Source organism: Castor canadensis, chromosome 11 (genome assembly GCF_047511655.1).
Source record: "Castor canadensis chromosome 11, mCasCan1.hap1v2, whole genome shotgun sequence".
In the NCBI taxonomy this organism is placed as follows: domain Eukaryota; kingdom Metazoa; phylum Chordata; class Mammalia; order Rodentia; family Castoridae; genus Castor; species Castor canadensis.
Genome location: NC_133396.1, coordinates 111284590 through 111303266, shown reverse-complemented (window position 1 = coordinate 111303266; position 18677 = coordinate 111284590). Strand labels below are relative to the sequence as shown.

General features: G+C 38.5%; 1 protein-coding gene across 2 annotated transcripts in view; it reads right to left on the bottom strand.

Annotated features, from left to right (window-relative positions):
* The window catches only part of Tp53bp2 (tumor protein p53 binding protein 2), a 57008-nt gene that overhangs the window by 18001 nt on the left and 20330 nt on the right, over window positions 1-18677 (bottom strand). For both annotated transcript variants that reach the window (XM_020153219.2, XM_074048238.1), the window contains 9 exons: window positions 12735-12848; window positions 9230-9312; window positions 6794-6895; window positions 4303-4477; window positions 3176-3357; window positions 2696-2860; window positions 2033-2261; window positions 597-704; window positions 115-263 (listed from right to left, as the gene is read on the bottom strand). In XM_020153219.2, the coding sequence (XP_020008808.2) occupies window positions 115-263; window positions 597-704; window positions 2033-2261; window positions 2696-2860; window positions 3176-3357; window positions 4303-4477; window positions 6794-6895; window positions 9230-9312; window positions 12735-12848 (1307 nt within the window). The remainder of the gene's footprint in view (window positions 1-114; window positions 264-596; window positions 705-2032; window positions 2262-2695; window positions 2861-3175; window positions 3358-4302; window positions 4478-6793; window positions 6896-9229; window positions 9313-12734; window positions 12849-18677) is intronic.

Sequence of the window (18677 nt, the reverse complement as noted above, 5' to 3'; positions counted from 1 at the left end):
TGTTCTAGATACATTTTATTTCTTCTGTTCTCTCCCACATAGTATTTTATTCCTTCTACAAAATGTACTACAGAACTACCATTAAATTTTAACAACTGGAATATTCCTAAGTACCTGAGCATCCCGCAAGATATCCTCACTGCTCTGGTTTTTCCTCAGGGTACCAAAGGAAGGTGGAGCAGCACACTGGTCCGCTGTGTCAAACATTGAGAAGGGACGTACTTTCTTCTCTTTCTCCCTCAGCAGAATCTCCTCATCATCAACTGAAGACAAAAAGAAAAAAAAAAAAAAAACTTGATATTCAAACAGTCTGAAATAAAATTGCCAATTTGCTAGTAAGTTTTTCTATGCCAAATCTCTCTGAAACTCTGTACCACTAACTCCTTTCCTATTTTTAAGCTAACTTGATAAAAGAATAACTCAAACACTACAATGCTAGTATCTTAGTTCCACAGCTAAATGAAGATGTCACATAAATACAATGTTAAAACTGTCCCTAGCTTTAACACACTAGAAAATAAACTATCTAGAAAAGAATACCCAATATCTTTTAAATGAAAAACATAATGGTGAGGAGTAACACAAATAAACCTCACCTTGGTCCAGGGTATTCCCAGAGCTCTGCGGTATGGAAGAACCTTGATTCGGGAAAAGGTCTGCATTTGAAGGGCTCCAATCAGAGCCAGATGGATGGATTTTAGAGCCTGGAATACAGAAAAATGTTACAAATAACTCAGCATTCTAAAAGTACTTTTGCTGGTTCATTTTATTGTTAAAACTTTTAATCTCTAAACACAGCTTTAAGTTCTATACTCACCAACATCCCAGTAGATTTAGAAAATACTGTATTAGATTTATTTCAAATTTTACTTGAACCTGTTAGTCACAGCAAACAGAAAGTTTGCCTGAACCAGCAAAGATCCATTTTATTATTCTTCATTGTGTAAGAATCATAACTGTCACCCAGAAGACAACTTCCAACCCAGTGTACCTAAGCATCTAAGCCTATCTTATAAACAATATTTTAAGTGATTATGTGCACAAAAAAAGGGCAAAATTGGACTTTTAACCTGTACTTTGACCAGGTCTTTCATAAATCAGTATATTCAGGATTTAAATTTCAAAAGTCATAACTTTTACTTTCTCTTACAGAAACAAAAACAAATATAACTCTTTCTGCAATAAAATCCAAACTATGTGACACTATTGCTTCACAGCCTAGTAATTACGGCAAAATAACAAATACTTTAAAATTAGCCTTTTTTTTTTTTTTTTTTTTGCAATGGTTAGAAGAAAAGGACAACACTGGCTATTACTTTTTACTTCCAGGGGTCTGAATAAAGTAGTTAAGGAGTGTCTAGAAATAACTCTGCTTCCTTTCTCCTTCCATTATAAAATTCTGGCTTTTATCACTCCATGAACCCAAGGACTCCAAAGAATGCAAAGGTTATCAAGGCAAGGAGCCTCTGCTATTTTCACTTTTACACTCTCAGCATGTCTACCTTTACTCTAAAACCTATTGGCAGGCAAATTTTCATGCATAAGCACATACGAATTATGAAACATCATTCATGGAGAGAATGGACTCACAACCTCACTTTTTGGAAAGATGACACTACTCACATTTATATATATATGATCTTTTTATACAAAAAGTTCTTACGTTATTAAAATCAAATCAAAATTTCCTTGGTAACAGGTAACTTTTATTGTTATTTTTGTTTTTGAGACAGGGTCTTGCTATGTAGCCCTGCTGGCTTCAAGTTCACAATCCATCTGTCTCAGTTTCCTGAGTGCTAGGGTTACAAGCACCCCCATGGCAGACAAAAAGGAGCTTTTTAAAACAACTTTCAGTTTTTATTTCATTTCATTTCCTAAGCAGAGCTGTACTGTTTAGAGTTTAAAAATACCAAGGATTTTTTTTTTTAGTTTTTAATATAAAGACAATTTTTTTTAAATTAAACTTGGGGGAAAATATATTGGGGAGGGGAAGAACTAAGTGGGGAAGGACTTGGAAAGAACTCGTTTTTACCTTTACTTTGTAAAGCGGCCCCAGACCGCATATTGGGTAGTGTCTGTATCTTCATTGGCCCCTCTGACGCCTGCATGACGAAGGAACCATCGGGCAGGGCTGGTTTCACCAGCAGTTCGGGCCTGGAGGGCATCCGGGGCATAGTAGATGACTGGATATATGGACCTACAGCAGCCACTCGACTTGCAGCCGTCACAGCTTGCTGGGGAAGATTTCCATCAGATGAAACCTTAGGGGAAAAGCACAGGTCCTTTAGTATTGTAAGTCATATTGGATGATCAAACTCAGAAAAGGTTGTCAAACTCAGAAAAGGCTGTAAAATTTTCCTGATAATCACTTTCAGAATCTAGCCAGGGTCTACAAGAAATGTTCCAAAACAAAACACTCCACAATGAACTCTCACCTGTACTTTATTACAACTACTAGAAAAAAAAGCAGAGCCACAGAGGTAAAAACATTAAAAAGTAAAAAAGCAATAAATTATCTTTTGAGGATCCAAGAATACTGTCTCTTTTTTCTGAGAACACACTACATGATGATTCTGAAGAAGCTGTTAAGAAAAACTGACCTGGCTGGCGACTCATCCTTTTCCCTCCTCCCCAGGCCTCTATCCTGCCCCTCACCCACAACCCCTCCACCCCCACTGTCAAACAGTCCACTTACTGGGAGATTTTCTTTTTGCTGTAGTGCTGCCTTCTTCTTCCACAGCCGGTCCCTCAGCTCATTAACACGCTTATCCATGACTGCCACTTCTGAATTACGTTTATTCAAACACTCCCTCTGTTGTTGCAGCTTGGCATTCTGCTCTTGATTTAATTTGTTTCTTAACTGAATAAAACAGGAAGAAAACAAAGACAGCCAAGGAGTAGGACAAAGAATTTGTCCACCAGGTTAACTATTACATAATTTCTAAAATTATGAGGTCCCCTCTACATACCTCGCCTCCTGGTTTAAAATTAAGTGACATCTGTGCTAGACTGTGGTTATGCCTCAAGTTTCCTGTTTGAGTTACCATAAAGTTTATTCTGGATTCTTTGGGGTTTAGATCTTCCCTCTCCCTCCACTTTAAGGAAAAGCAGCTAAAATCTAGCACTTCCTGCCACTTCTACAAACAGCTGTGTTTCTGGAGCAGCTGTGGCATACCTGCAGTTCCTTGTAGAGGCGATCGAGCTCAGCCACAGCTGACTGGTTGTCATGGTGGCCCTCAATTCTGCCATTCTTGAGCATCTCTAGCTGTCTGGTAAGCTCCTCTACTTTTGACACAGCCAGAACGAGCTCCCTCTGTTTTTGTTGGAACAAACTATTCATCTGTTCAATTTCCTCCACTAGAATGGGAGAGAACAGAAACCATGGTTGAAAAGAAGAGAATGGAATACTTCCCAGGCAACCAGGCTTTATAATAAAGTTTCCAATTAAAAATAAGAGAACTCTTTCAGAAATGTTCTAGAACCAACCTACTTCTTTTAGAAGCAAATGAAATCAACATTTGTCTGTTTCTCTCTGGATATAGACATTTAAAGATTTGCAGAATTTATACAATAAATATTATTACATGCTAAACTCCAAATTTTGGAGATGAAGAAACTTTAGTACTCTTAACCTTAACTTTTTAAAGGTAGAAGGACCTCGAGTCACTAACATTTTAATTAAAATGGTATTGCAATCAGTGGAACTATTCTTACCTTCATCAAATTCTTTATCAGAAAACTACTTTTCCAAAGGTAAATTTCAAACCTTGTCTAAAACATTTAAAGTTGAAAGAAACTGAGAGGAATTTGCAACATCAAAATTACGGTGCATTAAGCCTTTTCAAAAAATTCCTCTTGCCAAACATGGTGGCTCATGCCTGAATCCCAGCTTCTCAGGAGGCAGAGATCAGGAGAATCAGTTTGAGGCCAATAGGGCAAAACATTAGCAAGATACCCTCTCAACCAAGTCAGGTGGTGGCACACACCTGTGATTCCAATTATGAGAGGCACAGGTAGGAGGAACACTCCAGGCAAAAATGCAAAAATATATATATACTAAAAAATAAGTAAAACAGAAAAAGGGGGCTGGAGGCATGGCTCAAGTGATAGAACACTTGCTAGCAAGCTTAAGGCCCTGAGTTCAAATCCTAGTGCTGATAAAAAAAAATTCCTATTAAAAGTTTACAAAGACTCATCTCATTCTTACTAGAAATTTATATAAACTTCCTATACCACTTTGATTTTTTTTTATGCCAAAATAGCTCAGCCTGTAGCCTTTAGTGTCTACTGGGAACAACTTACCAAGTTTCCCATTGCTCAGCCTCTTCTGTTCCACGTGGCCTTTAAGTGCTCTCACTTTTTTTAGCTTGGCTTCCTGATTCTCAGCTATTTCTTTAAGCCTCTTAAGTTTCTCCTGCTCAGCAGCTTGTTGCTGTTGACGCTGGTCTTGTTGTTTCAAAAACTTCAAGCGTTGTTCCTAAAGATGAAAAAAGAAGTAATCATCAGGTACAAATATTAGACAACTAACCTCAAAATAATCTCACCACAAACCAGATGCCAAGACTGAGATGTACCTATAATGTTCTGCTTTCCTCATACATCCTATATGCTACCTTCACAATCACCTGGGAAGTACATCACAAGAGACACTTCGCAGCCCTCCTAGAATCTCTCTGGGATAATGTCCAGGAATTAGTATTTTTAATCCAAGTGGTTCCTGTACAGCAAGCAAGTAGTGATCTTTGAACTAGTTTTCATAAAGTGATTTTAAGAAGGCGCTCATGTTGAGTTGGGAGGCAGTGCAGGAAAGCAGTTAAATACAGAAGATGTGGATTCAAATTTAGATTCAAACCACATACTCCCTATAAGACCATGGGCAATCTATATAGCCTCTTCAAGTACACAGGTCTGTGCTTCTTCATCTGTAAAATGGGGGATAACCAACAGTAACTACATGTTACTCTGGTGAGGATTAAAGGAACTAACAAATGTAAATCTTGCAAATGCTCTTGTAAGCGTTGGTGGCTCACATCTGTAATCCTAATTACTCTGGAGGCAGAGATCATGAGGATCACAGTTCAAAGCCAGCTCAGGGGAAATAGTTCGTGAGACTCTATCTTAAAAAAACCCATCACAGAAAGGGCTGATGGAGTGGCTCAAGATGTGGGTGCAGAGCTCAAGACCCAGTATCAGGAGAAAAAAAAAAAATGTGAATCTCTTATACTACATAAATGGTAACTGCAAAAACCCAAACTGCAAAAAACTTCAGAAAACTGCACTTATGCAATTTAAATTTTATTTTTATTACATTAAAACTTTTAACTAAAACTAAGTAACACACTCACACAATCTATAATCAAAGGTAAACTTCTCAGATCAATATGTATACAGCTGGCAGAGTAGCTTAAGCAGTAAAGTACCTGTCTACCTAGCAAGCATGAGGCCCTGAGTTAAAACCCCCAGTACAGCAAAAAAAAAGAAAAAAACCACCAACAACAAAAGAAACTAAAACATATAAAGTGAAAGTAATTTCCAAATGAGGATCCTGAGGTTAGAAATGCACTCTGCAACATCAACCTTTTTATTTGAATACATGTCCTCACCACTTGTCTTGGAACCTCAGCATCACCTGGGAGCTTGTTAGAAACACAGAAATCTCAAACACAAACCCGGAACATGCATTTTCAATAATACTCCAAGGTGGTTCAAATACATGTCAAAGTTCGAGAAGCAATGAGACACATGACTTTGAAAAAGCTGTTCTCTAGTATTATAAATAGAAGTGAATGCACAGGAACGTAGGTAACACCATATTGAAAGGTACAGTGTATGTTGAAGACTGCCTTAAAGAATCCTTGGTCATTATTTCAAAGCCCCAAAGGGTAACCTGTCAAACCATCAACTATCTACCCCAGATGCAATGAACATATATAGTCACTAAAAGATTGGTCACTTAAGGATACCGAGTTTGTAGACCAGAGAAGGCAAACTATAGCCTGACTTCCAAACTCAACTTGCTATCTGTTTTTCTAAATAAAGTCTTATTGGGACACAGCCACACCCATCTGTGGATACTTACAAAGCAGAGTTGAATAGTGACTACAGAGGCAGCTTAGCATGCAAAGCCTAAAATTTGCATTATGCAGCTCTAAGGAGAAAAGTTTGCTGGCATCTGCTTTAGATTGTAACTCAACAGCTGGCAAAAGAAGCAGCAGTGAGACTGGTTTTGACAGCAATGGAGAGTCTTCTTATAGTAATTTTCCTCACCCAAGCCAGGACTAGGATTAGTTTGTAGGTAATGAATCTACAAATAAAGAAAGCAGCTTATGACTGGTGCCACCCAGCAGAAGAGGACAGTACTCTAGCATTAGTAAACTCAAAAGTTGCTCCTCTATAGCCCCAGGTAGATCTGGCAGCAAAGCAAAAGGCTCTTCATGGCTTTCCTATTTCACTGATCCCCAATACAGGACAATTAACTTTGATTTAAATCAGGTTTCAGTCCACACATGATGGCATGTGCCTGAAATCCCAGTTACTCAGGAGCCTGGGCAATATAGAGACACTGTCTCAAAAAGGAGGGGAAAAAAAAATCAGTGGCCAGGAAAATCTCAAACAACTGGATTGATACTAGGATTTCTGCAATGCTGAAGTAAAAGGAACAAAATACCACACACCAGGTGACCTGAGGATTGAGAATACCAACTCCTACATGGGAAGTAACAGGTAGACTGCCACCAGCGTTATCCATACGCTAAAATGGTGGACTATGAGATCTCTGAAAACAGGACATTACCTTGGTCGCCAGCAGTTGTTGCTGGGCCTCAATCTGTTGCTGCTGGCGAGAAGCCATTTCCTGAAGTTCAGCAAGAGTCAGATCCATCCTAGGGCTGCTAACCTGCAGAAAGAATACAAATGCAGCCCAGTTCACTACAAAGTGACTTCAGAGCCTCCTCCCTCAGTGTCTGTTTATAAGCTTCACCTGAACTGAGCACACCAGAATTATCTCACCATTTTCCTTTCATAATGCTAAAGACCATTAACTTCTGTATTGATATTCACCATACTAACTTTCTAAGATATAAAACATACTAATACACAGACTAATATTCTTTTAGGTTATAAATTTTAAATTAAATAGTTTCAACAGTCAGGGACATAAATGGAACAATTTAGCATTATTCTGTTGTATAGTTAATTTATATAAGGATAGCGTGTTTGATCGTATTAAACACAGTACTGGGGGACTGGCCTAAACTAGAACATAGTCATCAGAACATTATTTAAAAAGATGGTAACACTAAAAAATGCACGATATACTGTAAGGAACAAAGTAAGGCAGTCTACTCTTCTAACATTTATTCGACACTGTCCTACAGGATCTAGCAAGTACAATAAAACAAGACATATACAGGATCATGACTGGTAAGGAAGACATTAAACTGTCTTTACTGATAAACAATATACTCACCTATGAAGAAAATCCTATGGAATCCACAAAAAAGCTATCCAAACTAATAAGTTATTTAGTAAGATTGCAAGATAAAAGCTCAATATGTAAAAATATCCATTGTATTTCTACATATTAGCAACAATCAAGAGAAATTGAAATCTTTTTAAATATTCATTTTAAAAAGCACTAAAAGTCTAGAGAAAAGGTTAGATCAAAAAGAATTAACCTAGAAGGTAACACACACGCACAGGAAATTAATGTGAGTCAACTCCCTGTATAGCTATCCTTACCTCAACCAGCAAAAACCCTTGTTCCTTCCTATTATTGCTTATACTCTCTCTTCAACAAAATTAGAGATAAGGGCAAAATAGTTTCTGCTGGGTATTGAGGGGGTTGGGGGGGAGATGGAGGAGGCGGAGTGGGTGGTAAGGGAGGGGGTGGGGGCAGGGGGGAGAAATGACCCAAGCCTTGTATGCACATATGTATAATAAAACAATAAAAACAATTTTAAAAAAAGCACTAAAAGTATGAAATACGCAGGGATAAATTTAACAGATATGCAAGACTTATACACTAAAAACTCCAAAACATTGCTGAGAGAAAAAGGACATAAATAAATGGAGCAATATACCATGCTCATGAGTTGAAAAGCACAATTACCACAGTAACAATATTAGTTATGGTCTTTGGTCTTTTTTTTTTTTTTTGGTGGCAGTGGTTCTAGAGATAGAACCCAGAGGCATGTCCTATTTAAGAGTCCTTTTGAAGAACAAAAGTTCTTAATTTTGACAAAGTACAGTTGACCAGGTTTTTTTTTTTTTTTTCTTTAATGTATTGTGCTTTTGTTGTGTGTTTTAAAACTCTGTACCTAGCCGGTCACCGATTTTTTACTCTTTGTTCTCTTTAGAAATTTTGTACTTTCAGATTTTATGCTTAAACCTATGATCCCTTTTGAGTTAACTTTGCTTGCAAATGATGTGAGAATCAAAGTTCATTTTTTGCATATGAATATTGAGTTGTAGAAGCAATATATGTTGAAAAGCCTATTTCTCTGCTCCCTTCTTTTGTACCGCTATCTAAAATTGTTGCTGGTAAGTATACTCTCTGTTCTGTTGGTGTTTTTTTTTATTATTATTATTTTTTTGGAGGTGCTAGGGTTTGAACTCAGGGCCTCACACTTGCTGGCAGGCACTCTACCATCAATATCACACTATTGATTATAGGATTTCATAAGTCTTCAAGTCAGGTAGTATAAGTTTACCGACTTTATTCTTTTCAAAGTTGTCTTGGCTATTCTAGATGCATATTCTAGATGCTTGTTAGACTCTAACATAAATTAACTATAGATAGGACAAAGTAAACTAGCCAGTCCTTGATGGTATCAAAAATTCTGAGCTCTGAAAAGAATTGTCTTCAAGGTATATCAAGATATTTGCTTAAATTCATATGTAACAGGAATAGGCACTAGTATATAATTTTCCATTTTTCTAAAAATCATTATAGCAACAAATAAAATCCCTAAAAAAAGAAACACTTCTTCAAACTTGCTCAACATTTATTTTGTTTGGAATTTACGATACAAGCAATATTAACTTCTCACAATAGCAGCCATGTAGAGATCATTAAAGTTAATGCTTTCCATGAAATAAATTTAAAATAGCCTTTAAAAAGGGGCCATTCTTAACCCACTGAATAACAAAGTAACAATGAATAATATTTAAAGTTTAAAAAACAGTATCATTATGGCATATACAAGATGGACAAAAAGCATCCACTTACACCATTCTCCTTTCTTCGATGTTCACCAGGAACTTTCATACCATTTCTTTTTAGACTTGGATCCTGAGTTCTTGGTCCACTCACTATGCACAAAATTCAAAAACTATGCATTAATACCAGCGTTGACAATACTGATCAGTTTGTTTCTGAGTTCTGTTGCTATTGCTGTTTGATATACTTAAGTTGAATGTATATTTTTGGCAATGGAATGAAGGTCTCACAATTCAACTGTTCAAAAATCAGTTACGTGGAACAGTGAATAAATAGTTAGGTTTAAAGGATGTCACATGCCACCTATTTACTAGAAAAATTACCTGATTCACATGAAAGTAGAAGAGTCAACAAAATTAATGTACTTCTGACTCTGCTAATTCATATAATTTGCTTATAGTTGTTCCTCCAAGTTCTCAGCTACTCAGTAATGAAGTCAAAAAGAGCTTCAGTGAAATAATTGAAAATTAAATCCATCCTTCTATTCATTAACACTATACAGGAAGGAACCAATTAAAAATAGGAAACGTGATACTTTGATTGGTTTATTGGAGGCATTCTGTGGCAATTATAAATATGCTAGGACATACATCCTCATGTGTTTAAGGAAAATACTTCCCCTGTTCTTAGTCTGGGAAAGGTCTAACTGAAAAACTGAGCATTCTGCCTTTTGGCTAAAAAGAATTTTTCAAGTGAAAACACATGAGTTTCATAGTACCACTTGCTATATTATAAAAAGAAAAGTATTCATTTAAACTAATGCACTTCTAAAATAAATTAAATTAAGCTCCTATCTATAATTCCCCAAAATTAGAAAAACCATTAAATTGCCTCCGAAGAAATTTTACACTAAAATTTCTCTGAATCAAATGTCTATTATGCCTGTCAGGAAGCTTAGAACAAATTCACATGTTGACTGATAGACAGATAGATAGATAGATCATTAGAGCCAGCTACCACACTTACACAAAACTCTAATGTGTTACTTTTTTTATTTATAAAATACTGCTTGATTCTCTAACAAAAAAGCTCAGGTAAAATGTCAAAATATGCCAGAACAAAAACTTCTATAATTTAAGAATGATGGCTTTCTTTGCTGCCTCTAAGGGAGCACTTAAGTAGTTTCTCCTTAATATAACCAGTGATATAATTAGAGTAAAAAGCAAGAGCTTTTACAATATTTTTGTTCATATCCTGAGTCACAGGTCCATAAACTTGGAAAAAGGGACATGGTACAGCCTCCTAATCCTCAAAGTTGGACTGAACGGGGTTGGTTAACACCTTCCTACAGCAGACTCAAGAGTCCTGCTTTAGACCAATCTAAACACTGTGTGGCACTGGTGTTTTGCAGCAATGTGAAAACAGCTCCTTATTCATAACATTATATCTCTCACATAACAGACATACGGAAACCATGTCTCACTATTGGTAGACTATCCGATAACTTACCCAGCAAGATAACTGGGTACATGAATGGGTAAAATTCAATGTATTAATTAGAAAAGGATATATCCAGTAATGTAAATAAAGGACAAAACAAAAATAAGATGCAAATATCAATTTAAATGTATTAAAAAGAAGGCTTAGAACAAAAATACATGTAAACTTAGGAGTACAAAGACCAGTGACAGTAAAAGGCATGCAAGCCAGCCTGGCCCAGGGGATTTAAGTTCTACTCCAGTCTCTTCCTCAGCTGTGGCCTCTGACAAGTCACTTAACCCCTAAGTGTCATGTCTTCTCATCTACAGAGTAGAAGAGGCCAGACTAAGTCAATTGCGGCCCCTAAGCTCAATTTCATTTCTAATGATCAGGTGCCATATGGACCCTTGCACTAAAACAACAGTAGTAATAAAACTGGGATTTTATAATATCCATTAATTAACATCTGTTACCTACAAGAAAACTGTGCTTAATTTTCATTTTAAAGTTTCCAACATTTCAGAAATACAAAGTAATCCTGGCTTCCCACCAAGAAGGGCACTTCCACACAGATTACAGATAGAAAGCTGCCCTTCTCCCATGTCCTACAAGACCACCTGGGCCCTCCATGTGACATAGTGCTTTCAGCCCACAGCTTTGCACTGTGTTACCTTCTACCCTCTTCTCACCATCATCACTAAGCTGTGTGTGACTGCCTTACTCATTCTCTCCATCTCCAAGTCCTGCTTTCATTCTGGATGACTGCCACCCAAAATTAGTCTCTTAGTTCTGTGACAGAGTCGTCTCCACTCTTAATTCAGGCTTATTTTCAGGGTCCAACCTGAGGAACACCTAAAGCCGCTCCACCTCTAAAATTTCAAATTCAAATATTCTACTTTTTTTTTTTTTTGGTGGTACTGGGGTTGAACCCAGGACCTCACACTTGCGAAACAGAAGCTCTACCTCTTGAGACACACACCCCCAAGCCCCTTTTCATGTTAATTATTTTTTTGATAAGATCTCACGTTTTTGCCAGGGACTGGTCTGGACCTCAGTTCTCCTACCTATGGCCTCCCATGTAGCTGGGATGACAGGTATATGGTACTATGCCCAGCTTATTGGCTGAGATGGGGGTCTCACTAACTTTTTGCCAGGACTGGCCTTAAACCTCAATCCTCCTGATATCCATTTCCCAAGTGGCAAGGATTATATATGCAAGCCACCTCATCTGGCCCTCATTCTACTTTTTAACCACCATTTCCTTTCAATCTACCTACCTCACCCATTCCTCCTCCTGTTCATTAATTGTGACTTGCAGTCTCTGAACACTGTCTACTCTTTGCTCACAGACCCCTCCTATTTTTACCTCCTCCCCACCCAGAATAGCTATCACCTTGCCAATACATTCTTCACCCTGGTCCCACTAACTTCCAGTGAGTTGGGAGTCTGCCTTCTTTCACAATTCACCCAAGCTGCAGAGCTCTACTAAAGAAAAACCACACGTGGTCTCAGGTCTCTTACTTCAGCTGGCCTTGATGCTTTCAGCAACCTGACTGCCATAGTAAGCATTCTCTACTCTTCTCCACAACAGCTCAACCTGCCAACCCACCTCCACCACTGTCACTTTCAGATGACTATACTTCCACTTCAGAGAAAAATGCATGTTTTCATATAAGAAAGTTCTCAACTTGGTCCCACAGAAGGCACAAATTTTAACTGCACTGGCCACTTTCTTTCCGTCCTGTTACAATGTTAGAGGGATCCCTCCTTTTGTCTAAGATGAGTCTCCATCAGGGCTATGGAGACACCTTCTCATAGAACTTACCCTGTCAAGTATTCTCTCTCTCCTAAGAGTTTCACCCCTCTGCTAGTCATGGTAGTGCTCATCTATAATCCCAGCACTAAGGCAGGAGGATCACGAGTTCCAGGCCAGTCTGGGCTACGTAACAAGATTCTGCCTCAAAAGCCTGCTCTACTGACTCCTTCCCACCCACATTTCACCTGGCTCCTCCTCATCTGCCACCTCTCTCCCAGCTGCTCTAACGCATAAAATAAAAGTTCAAATACTTGTTATGATTCATAGAATATTACATACCAATGTCCCTAGTAGGGGCGCGTTCATGACGAAGAAAGAAACGAACTTCATTCCTCTGACTTCCAAAACGCTGAAGAACATCAAACATCCGCTCATTATCAGCAACTGGACGTTCTAGAAGAAATGAGAAGTAACGTTATCTGCAGGTAAAAGACACACATATGTACCGCTTATCCTTGATGCAAATTATGGATGCAGCAAATACTTAGCATCTTAGAATTTTTTTCGTTCATTAAAAGATCTCAGAAAGTGAAGGACCACAGACTTCCACTTACAATCAATGTCAAGCCAGGGTGGAGTAAAGAGGATCAGATCTCAGACACTGTCAGGAGCTCAACGTCTGATCCAGTAGGCTCTTTATCACTGTAGATGTGCCATTCAACTTCCGTAGGTTTCAAAAGTTTCTGTACTGTGCTGATTCAGAGGACCCCTCCTAATGCTAATGTTCTATGGCTTCCAAAATAAACAAACTTTTTAAATAGCCTTTCTAAATACCTTCTAAATAGCCTAATCTTTTTATTTTTAATTACAGTCTTTAATATAAACTATTTCTAAACTATGGTTTTCCTTAAGAAGTCAGAATATCCATTTCCAAACAAAAGGCTACTTATTGCAACGTAAATAATTTGGCTCTTTTGTAATATGATTGCCAGTTTTCAGCACTTTTCTAGAGATAAAAAGGAAGACAACTAAGTACTCCAGTAAATGGGAGATTCAGGAAAAACAATGTAAATTGAGTTCTCTTGAAAAAACCTTCCAGTCTCAGGAGAGGAAGGTGGATATAAAAAGCAAGCCTCCTAGTTCAGAAAGCAAGTGCTAAAATTCAAAGAAACTCCAAAGACACCAATATATTTTTTATAAGAATGTTGAAATAGCCTATGAAAACTCTACACGTTTATCAGTAATCAAAGACACTATCTCAGTACCTTAACTAAACAAGGTGGACAGAGAATGGGGCAGCCAAGTGTTCAGGAGCCAATTCTGTGAATAAACCCTGAACCTAATCTGCTTGGCTGGAACAAACATTAGTTCTGGTTCTATTTCCAGTAACACAACATCCTGAGTTGAAGCAAGCCATACTGGTAGAATTCTAAGATTCCCCCAAAAGGAAAAACACCTTTATTTGAGGAGACGAAATTCTGAGTAGACCTTCCATTCTCCCCTCCCTCCCCACTTCACACACAAAAAAACTGTACTCAAAAAGAAATGAAGTAAAGCCAGGTGGTGGTGGTGGGAAGTAGAATGGAAGGGAGGGAAAGGGAAACCCCAGGTTCCTGGAGCAAAGAAAAACTTTAAAAAAGCAAAATAACTTATAGTCCGTGCTGCACTGCTCTTGAGGGATAGGGTCCTTCTTACACACTCTAGGCACAAAGGTGTTACAGTGCCAAGAGTACTCCAAGGGCAAAAGATTAGGACTCACCTGCACAAGCTAAAAAGAGACGCCTTTAAAGGTTCTCAAAGCTCCTAACTAGCACCTTATGCTCCAACAACAACCCATTCCTTGCCTTGGCATTCATGCCAGTGTGGCTTTGAACTAGCACTCATCAACATCCCCAAGCCTCTTTCTCTTTCAGATGAAGCCTATCCATCTACTATCTGCAGGCATCCCATGATAATACAAACGTCAGTAGACACTTGTGTCGCTTCTCCTGCGTCAAAAGATACTTCTAGGCAGGAAACTCATCTATGCTTTCCTCAAAATCAAGCACATAATAGGCTTCCAAGAAACATTCTCTAAACAAATACATGACTGAACAGTAAAGAAATATGAAAGGAACGAAGGAAGGCAGAGGGGAAAGAAAGAGGTTTAGAGGTTTTAACACAGAAAATGACAATAGGATAATAGGTTTAAGACTTTGGAATAAGAATGGATTTCCTTTTTCAAAGGTGCTGGGAGCTGAACCCAGGATTTTGTGCATGTTAGGCAAAGCATTCTACCAATGAACTACATCCCCAGCCTCAAAGTATTCCTTCCTCTCTCCCCCATCCCTTCATCCCTCCTTCCTTCTCTCCTTCCCTTTCCTTCTTTGCTTCTTTGGCAGTACTGGGGCTGAACTCGGCTTCATACTTACTAGGCAGGCGCACTAACACCAAAACCACTCCACTAGCCCTTGCATGCTGAACGTTTTTGAGGTTAAGATCTCAGTTTATGCCAGGGCTGGGCTGGCTCCAGGATCCTCCTATTTTTACTTCCCCAAACAGCTGGGATTGACAGAGACAGGGTCTTGTGAACTTTTTGCCCAGGCTAGCCTTGAACTGTGATCCTTCCAATCTCTGCCATTCAAGTAGCTAGGATTACAGGCTTGTACCACTGCACCCAGCCTCCAAAGTATTTCTTTAAATAACATATAAGTTGGTCTAAGGTCCAGAATAGAATTTTTAAATGCCTAAAAATTAAGAAAGAAAGGTAAAAACAAAAAACCCAAAAGGAAATATGAGCAAAGGATATAAATACACAATTTGAAAAAATGGAAACGCAAATGACCAGCAAAGAAAAGATGAACACCCTCACAAGTGATTAGAAAAATGCAAATTTAAACCAAAAACTAGTGCTTGGCTATCAGTTTAGCAAAAGTAAAATATCATTGTAAAAACTGTTCATGAAGGATACCTTTAAGAAAAACAGGACAATAAGAACCAATGCAGCCTTTGTGAAGGGAAATCTGGCCGTATATATTACATCCTTAAATGTGTGAACCTTTACTTTTCTCTACAATAAATAGGGTGATAAACATGGATCTAGTTTCAGTTTTTTGCAGACTGCTAACCAGTTTTCCCAGCAGTTTTTATTGAAGAGGCTGTCTTTTCTCCATCGTGTATTTTTAGCACCTTTGTCAAAGATAAGTTGGTTATAGTTGTGTGGCTTCATATCCAGGTTCTCTATTCTGTTCACTGGTCTTAATGTCTGTTTTTCTGCCAGTACCATGCTGTTTTTATTGTTAGTGCTTTGTAATATAGTTTGAAGTCAGGTATTGTGATACCTCCAGCGTTGTTCTTTTTGCTGAGTATTGCCTTGGCTATTCGCGGTCTCTTGTTGTTTCCAAATAAATTTAACTGTAGATTTTTCAATCCCTCTGATGAATGTCATTGGGATTTTGATGGGAATTGCATTAAACACGTAGATTGCTTTGGAAGTATAGCCATTTTTACTATGTTGATTCTACCAATCCATGAGCATGGGAGATCTCTCCACTTTCTATAGTCTTCCTCAATCTCTTCCTTCAGAAGTTTAGTTTTCCTTGTAGAGGTCATTCACATCCTTTGTTAAGTTTACTCCTAGGTATTTGATTTTTTTTTTGAGGCTATTGTAAATGCAATTGTTTTCATATATTCTTTCTCAGTTTGTTCAATGTGTATAGAAATGCTAATGATTTTTCTATGTTGATTTTATATCCTGCTACCTTGCTATAGCTGTTGATGGTGTCTAGAAGCTTTTGAGTAGTTTTTTGGGTCTTTAAGGTATAGTACCGTATGATCTGAATATAGGGATATTTTGACAGTTTCTTTACCCACTTGTATTCCTTTTATTCCCTCTTTCAAACAGCTTTTATAAGGGTTTTGTTTTGCTCTTGTTTTTGTTTTTGGAGACAGGATTGAATTATGTTGTCTCAGGCTGGCCTCAGACTCTCCTCTTTCTGCCTCAGTCTCCTGAGTGCTAGGATTACAGGCATATGCTACCACACCTGGCCTCAAGAGGCTCTTACTTCAGCATTTACCAAAACAAGAGCAGAATTAACTTAAATGCTCATGAATAAGAAAATGGTTACATCAACTGTAGATTATGCAAGTTATGGAAAACTATATGATAATTAAAAAGTGATACAGATTTACATGTACTAATTTGAAAAGATCTTCAAGCTATAAGTTTAAATAGTAAATTACATGATATTGATATGTGATACTTTAACATAAAGAAAAAACAGAAACAACACTATAGATACTTATAAATGCAGAGGAAAAGCCCAAAAAGTTATTTGTTAAAAATCATACATAAACCAGACACCCATGGCTCATGCCTATAATTCTAGAAACTTGGGAAGCTAAAGTCCAGAGGATCACGGTTTCAGGTCTGCTAGGACAAAAAAGTTGAAGAGATTCCATCTCAACCAAGAGCTGAGTGCAATGGAGTACACCTGTCACCCCAAATTACACGAGAAGCTGAGATTAGGAGGATCATGGTTCTAGACTAGCCAGGCAAAAAGGTTCATGAGACCCTGTCTCAATGGAAAAAAACTGGGCATGGTGACACGTGCTTATCATTCCAGCAATGGTGGGAAATGTAAAATAGACATTTTTTGTCCAGGCTGCAATGGACAAAAAAGCAAGACCCTATCTCTAAAATAACCAGAGAAACAGGGCTGGAGCATGGCTCGAGCAGCAGAGTGCCTGCCCAGCAAGCATGAAGCCCTGCATTCAGACCCAAGAACTGCCAAAACAAATAAAAATAAAGTCTTCAGTAATTACACCAGGGGACCAGGGAGTAGACTTGGGAGAGAGACATCCCTTCTGTCTATATGTTTTTCCTTTTTTATAAACAAGAACCTATCTGTCTTTTTTTTTTTTTTTTTTTTTTTTTTTTTGAGACAGGGTCACTTGCTATGTAGCTCAGGCCGGCCTTGAACAAAATCCTCCTACCTCAGCCTCTTCCACAAGTGCTGAGATTACAGACCTGCACCATCCTGCCTTATCTAAGTTTTTTTCTTTTTTGAGTAATACTAGGGTTTGAACTTAGGGCCTTGTAGGCAGACACTCTACACTTAAGCCATGATCCCAACCCATTTGCTTTAGTTATTTTTCAGATAGGGTCTCACTTTTTTGCCCAGGGCTGGCCTTAGACCACAATTCTCTTACCTGTATAACTGGGATTACAGCTATGCACCACCATACCTGGCTTGTTTGTTGAAATGGCGGTCTCACTAGCTTTTTTGCCTGGGCTTCCCTGAACTCTAGATCCTCCTGCTTCAACCTCCTGAGTGTTGGAATTGTAGACATGTGCCACCATACCAGGCCTTCACATAACTTTAATCTAAAAAGCTTTAGAAGAGCTAGACATGGTGGCACACATCTATATCCCAGCTACTTAAGAGGCAGAAATCAAGATGACTGTGGTTCAAGGCCAGTCTGAGCTCCACAGTGAGATCCTATCTCAAAAAATAAAAATAAAAATTTTTTTAGCTGAACGTCAATACCAGAAGGAACCAGCAATGACAAAATCTGGAGGAAGAGCAACAGACAGTGGGCAATACTGGCACTTGGAGTTTAGTGTCAAAACTTAGGTGGGAAAGAACTTAGCATTCCCGTGGAGTATCTGAAAAGCTGCTAGAGGGGGCAAGAAGGAAAACAGCACCAGATGACAGCAAAGACAATGGATCCATAGGGCCTCACTACACAAGGTCGAGAGTTTATATTTCATTTGAACTGAAAGAGAAATCACTGAAGAGTTTTAAAAGCAAGAATGCGAAAATGTCCAATCATTATGGTTTTTGTTTTTTGTTTTAGTGGGACTGGGGTTGGAACTCAGAGCCTCACTCTTGCTAAGTAGGTGCTCTACCACTCAAGTCCCACTCCCAGTCCATTTCGCTCTGGTTATTTTGGAGTCGGGGGTCTCGTGAACTACTTGCCTGGCCTGGCCTCAAACCATAATCCACCTGATCTCAACCTCCCAAGTTGCTAAGTTTACAGGCAAGAGCCACTAGTACCCAGCTCAACCTTCAGTTTTTAAGAGATCATTAGGGACTTCTGCTTTTCATTGGCGGTACTGGAGGTTGAACGTGTGCTTGTTACACAGGCACTCTAGCACTTGAGCAGAGCCCCCAGCCTTTTTTGCATTGGTTATTTTTGTGATAAGGTCTTGTTTTATGCCCAGGCCAGACTGGGCTGTGATCCTCCTATTTGTGCTTCCCAGCAGAGCAGGGATGCAGGTATGCCCAGCCATTGGTTGAG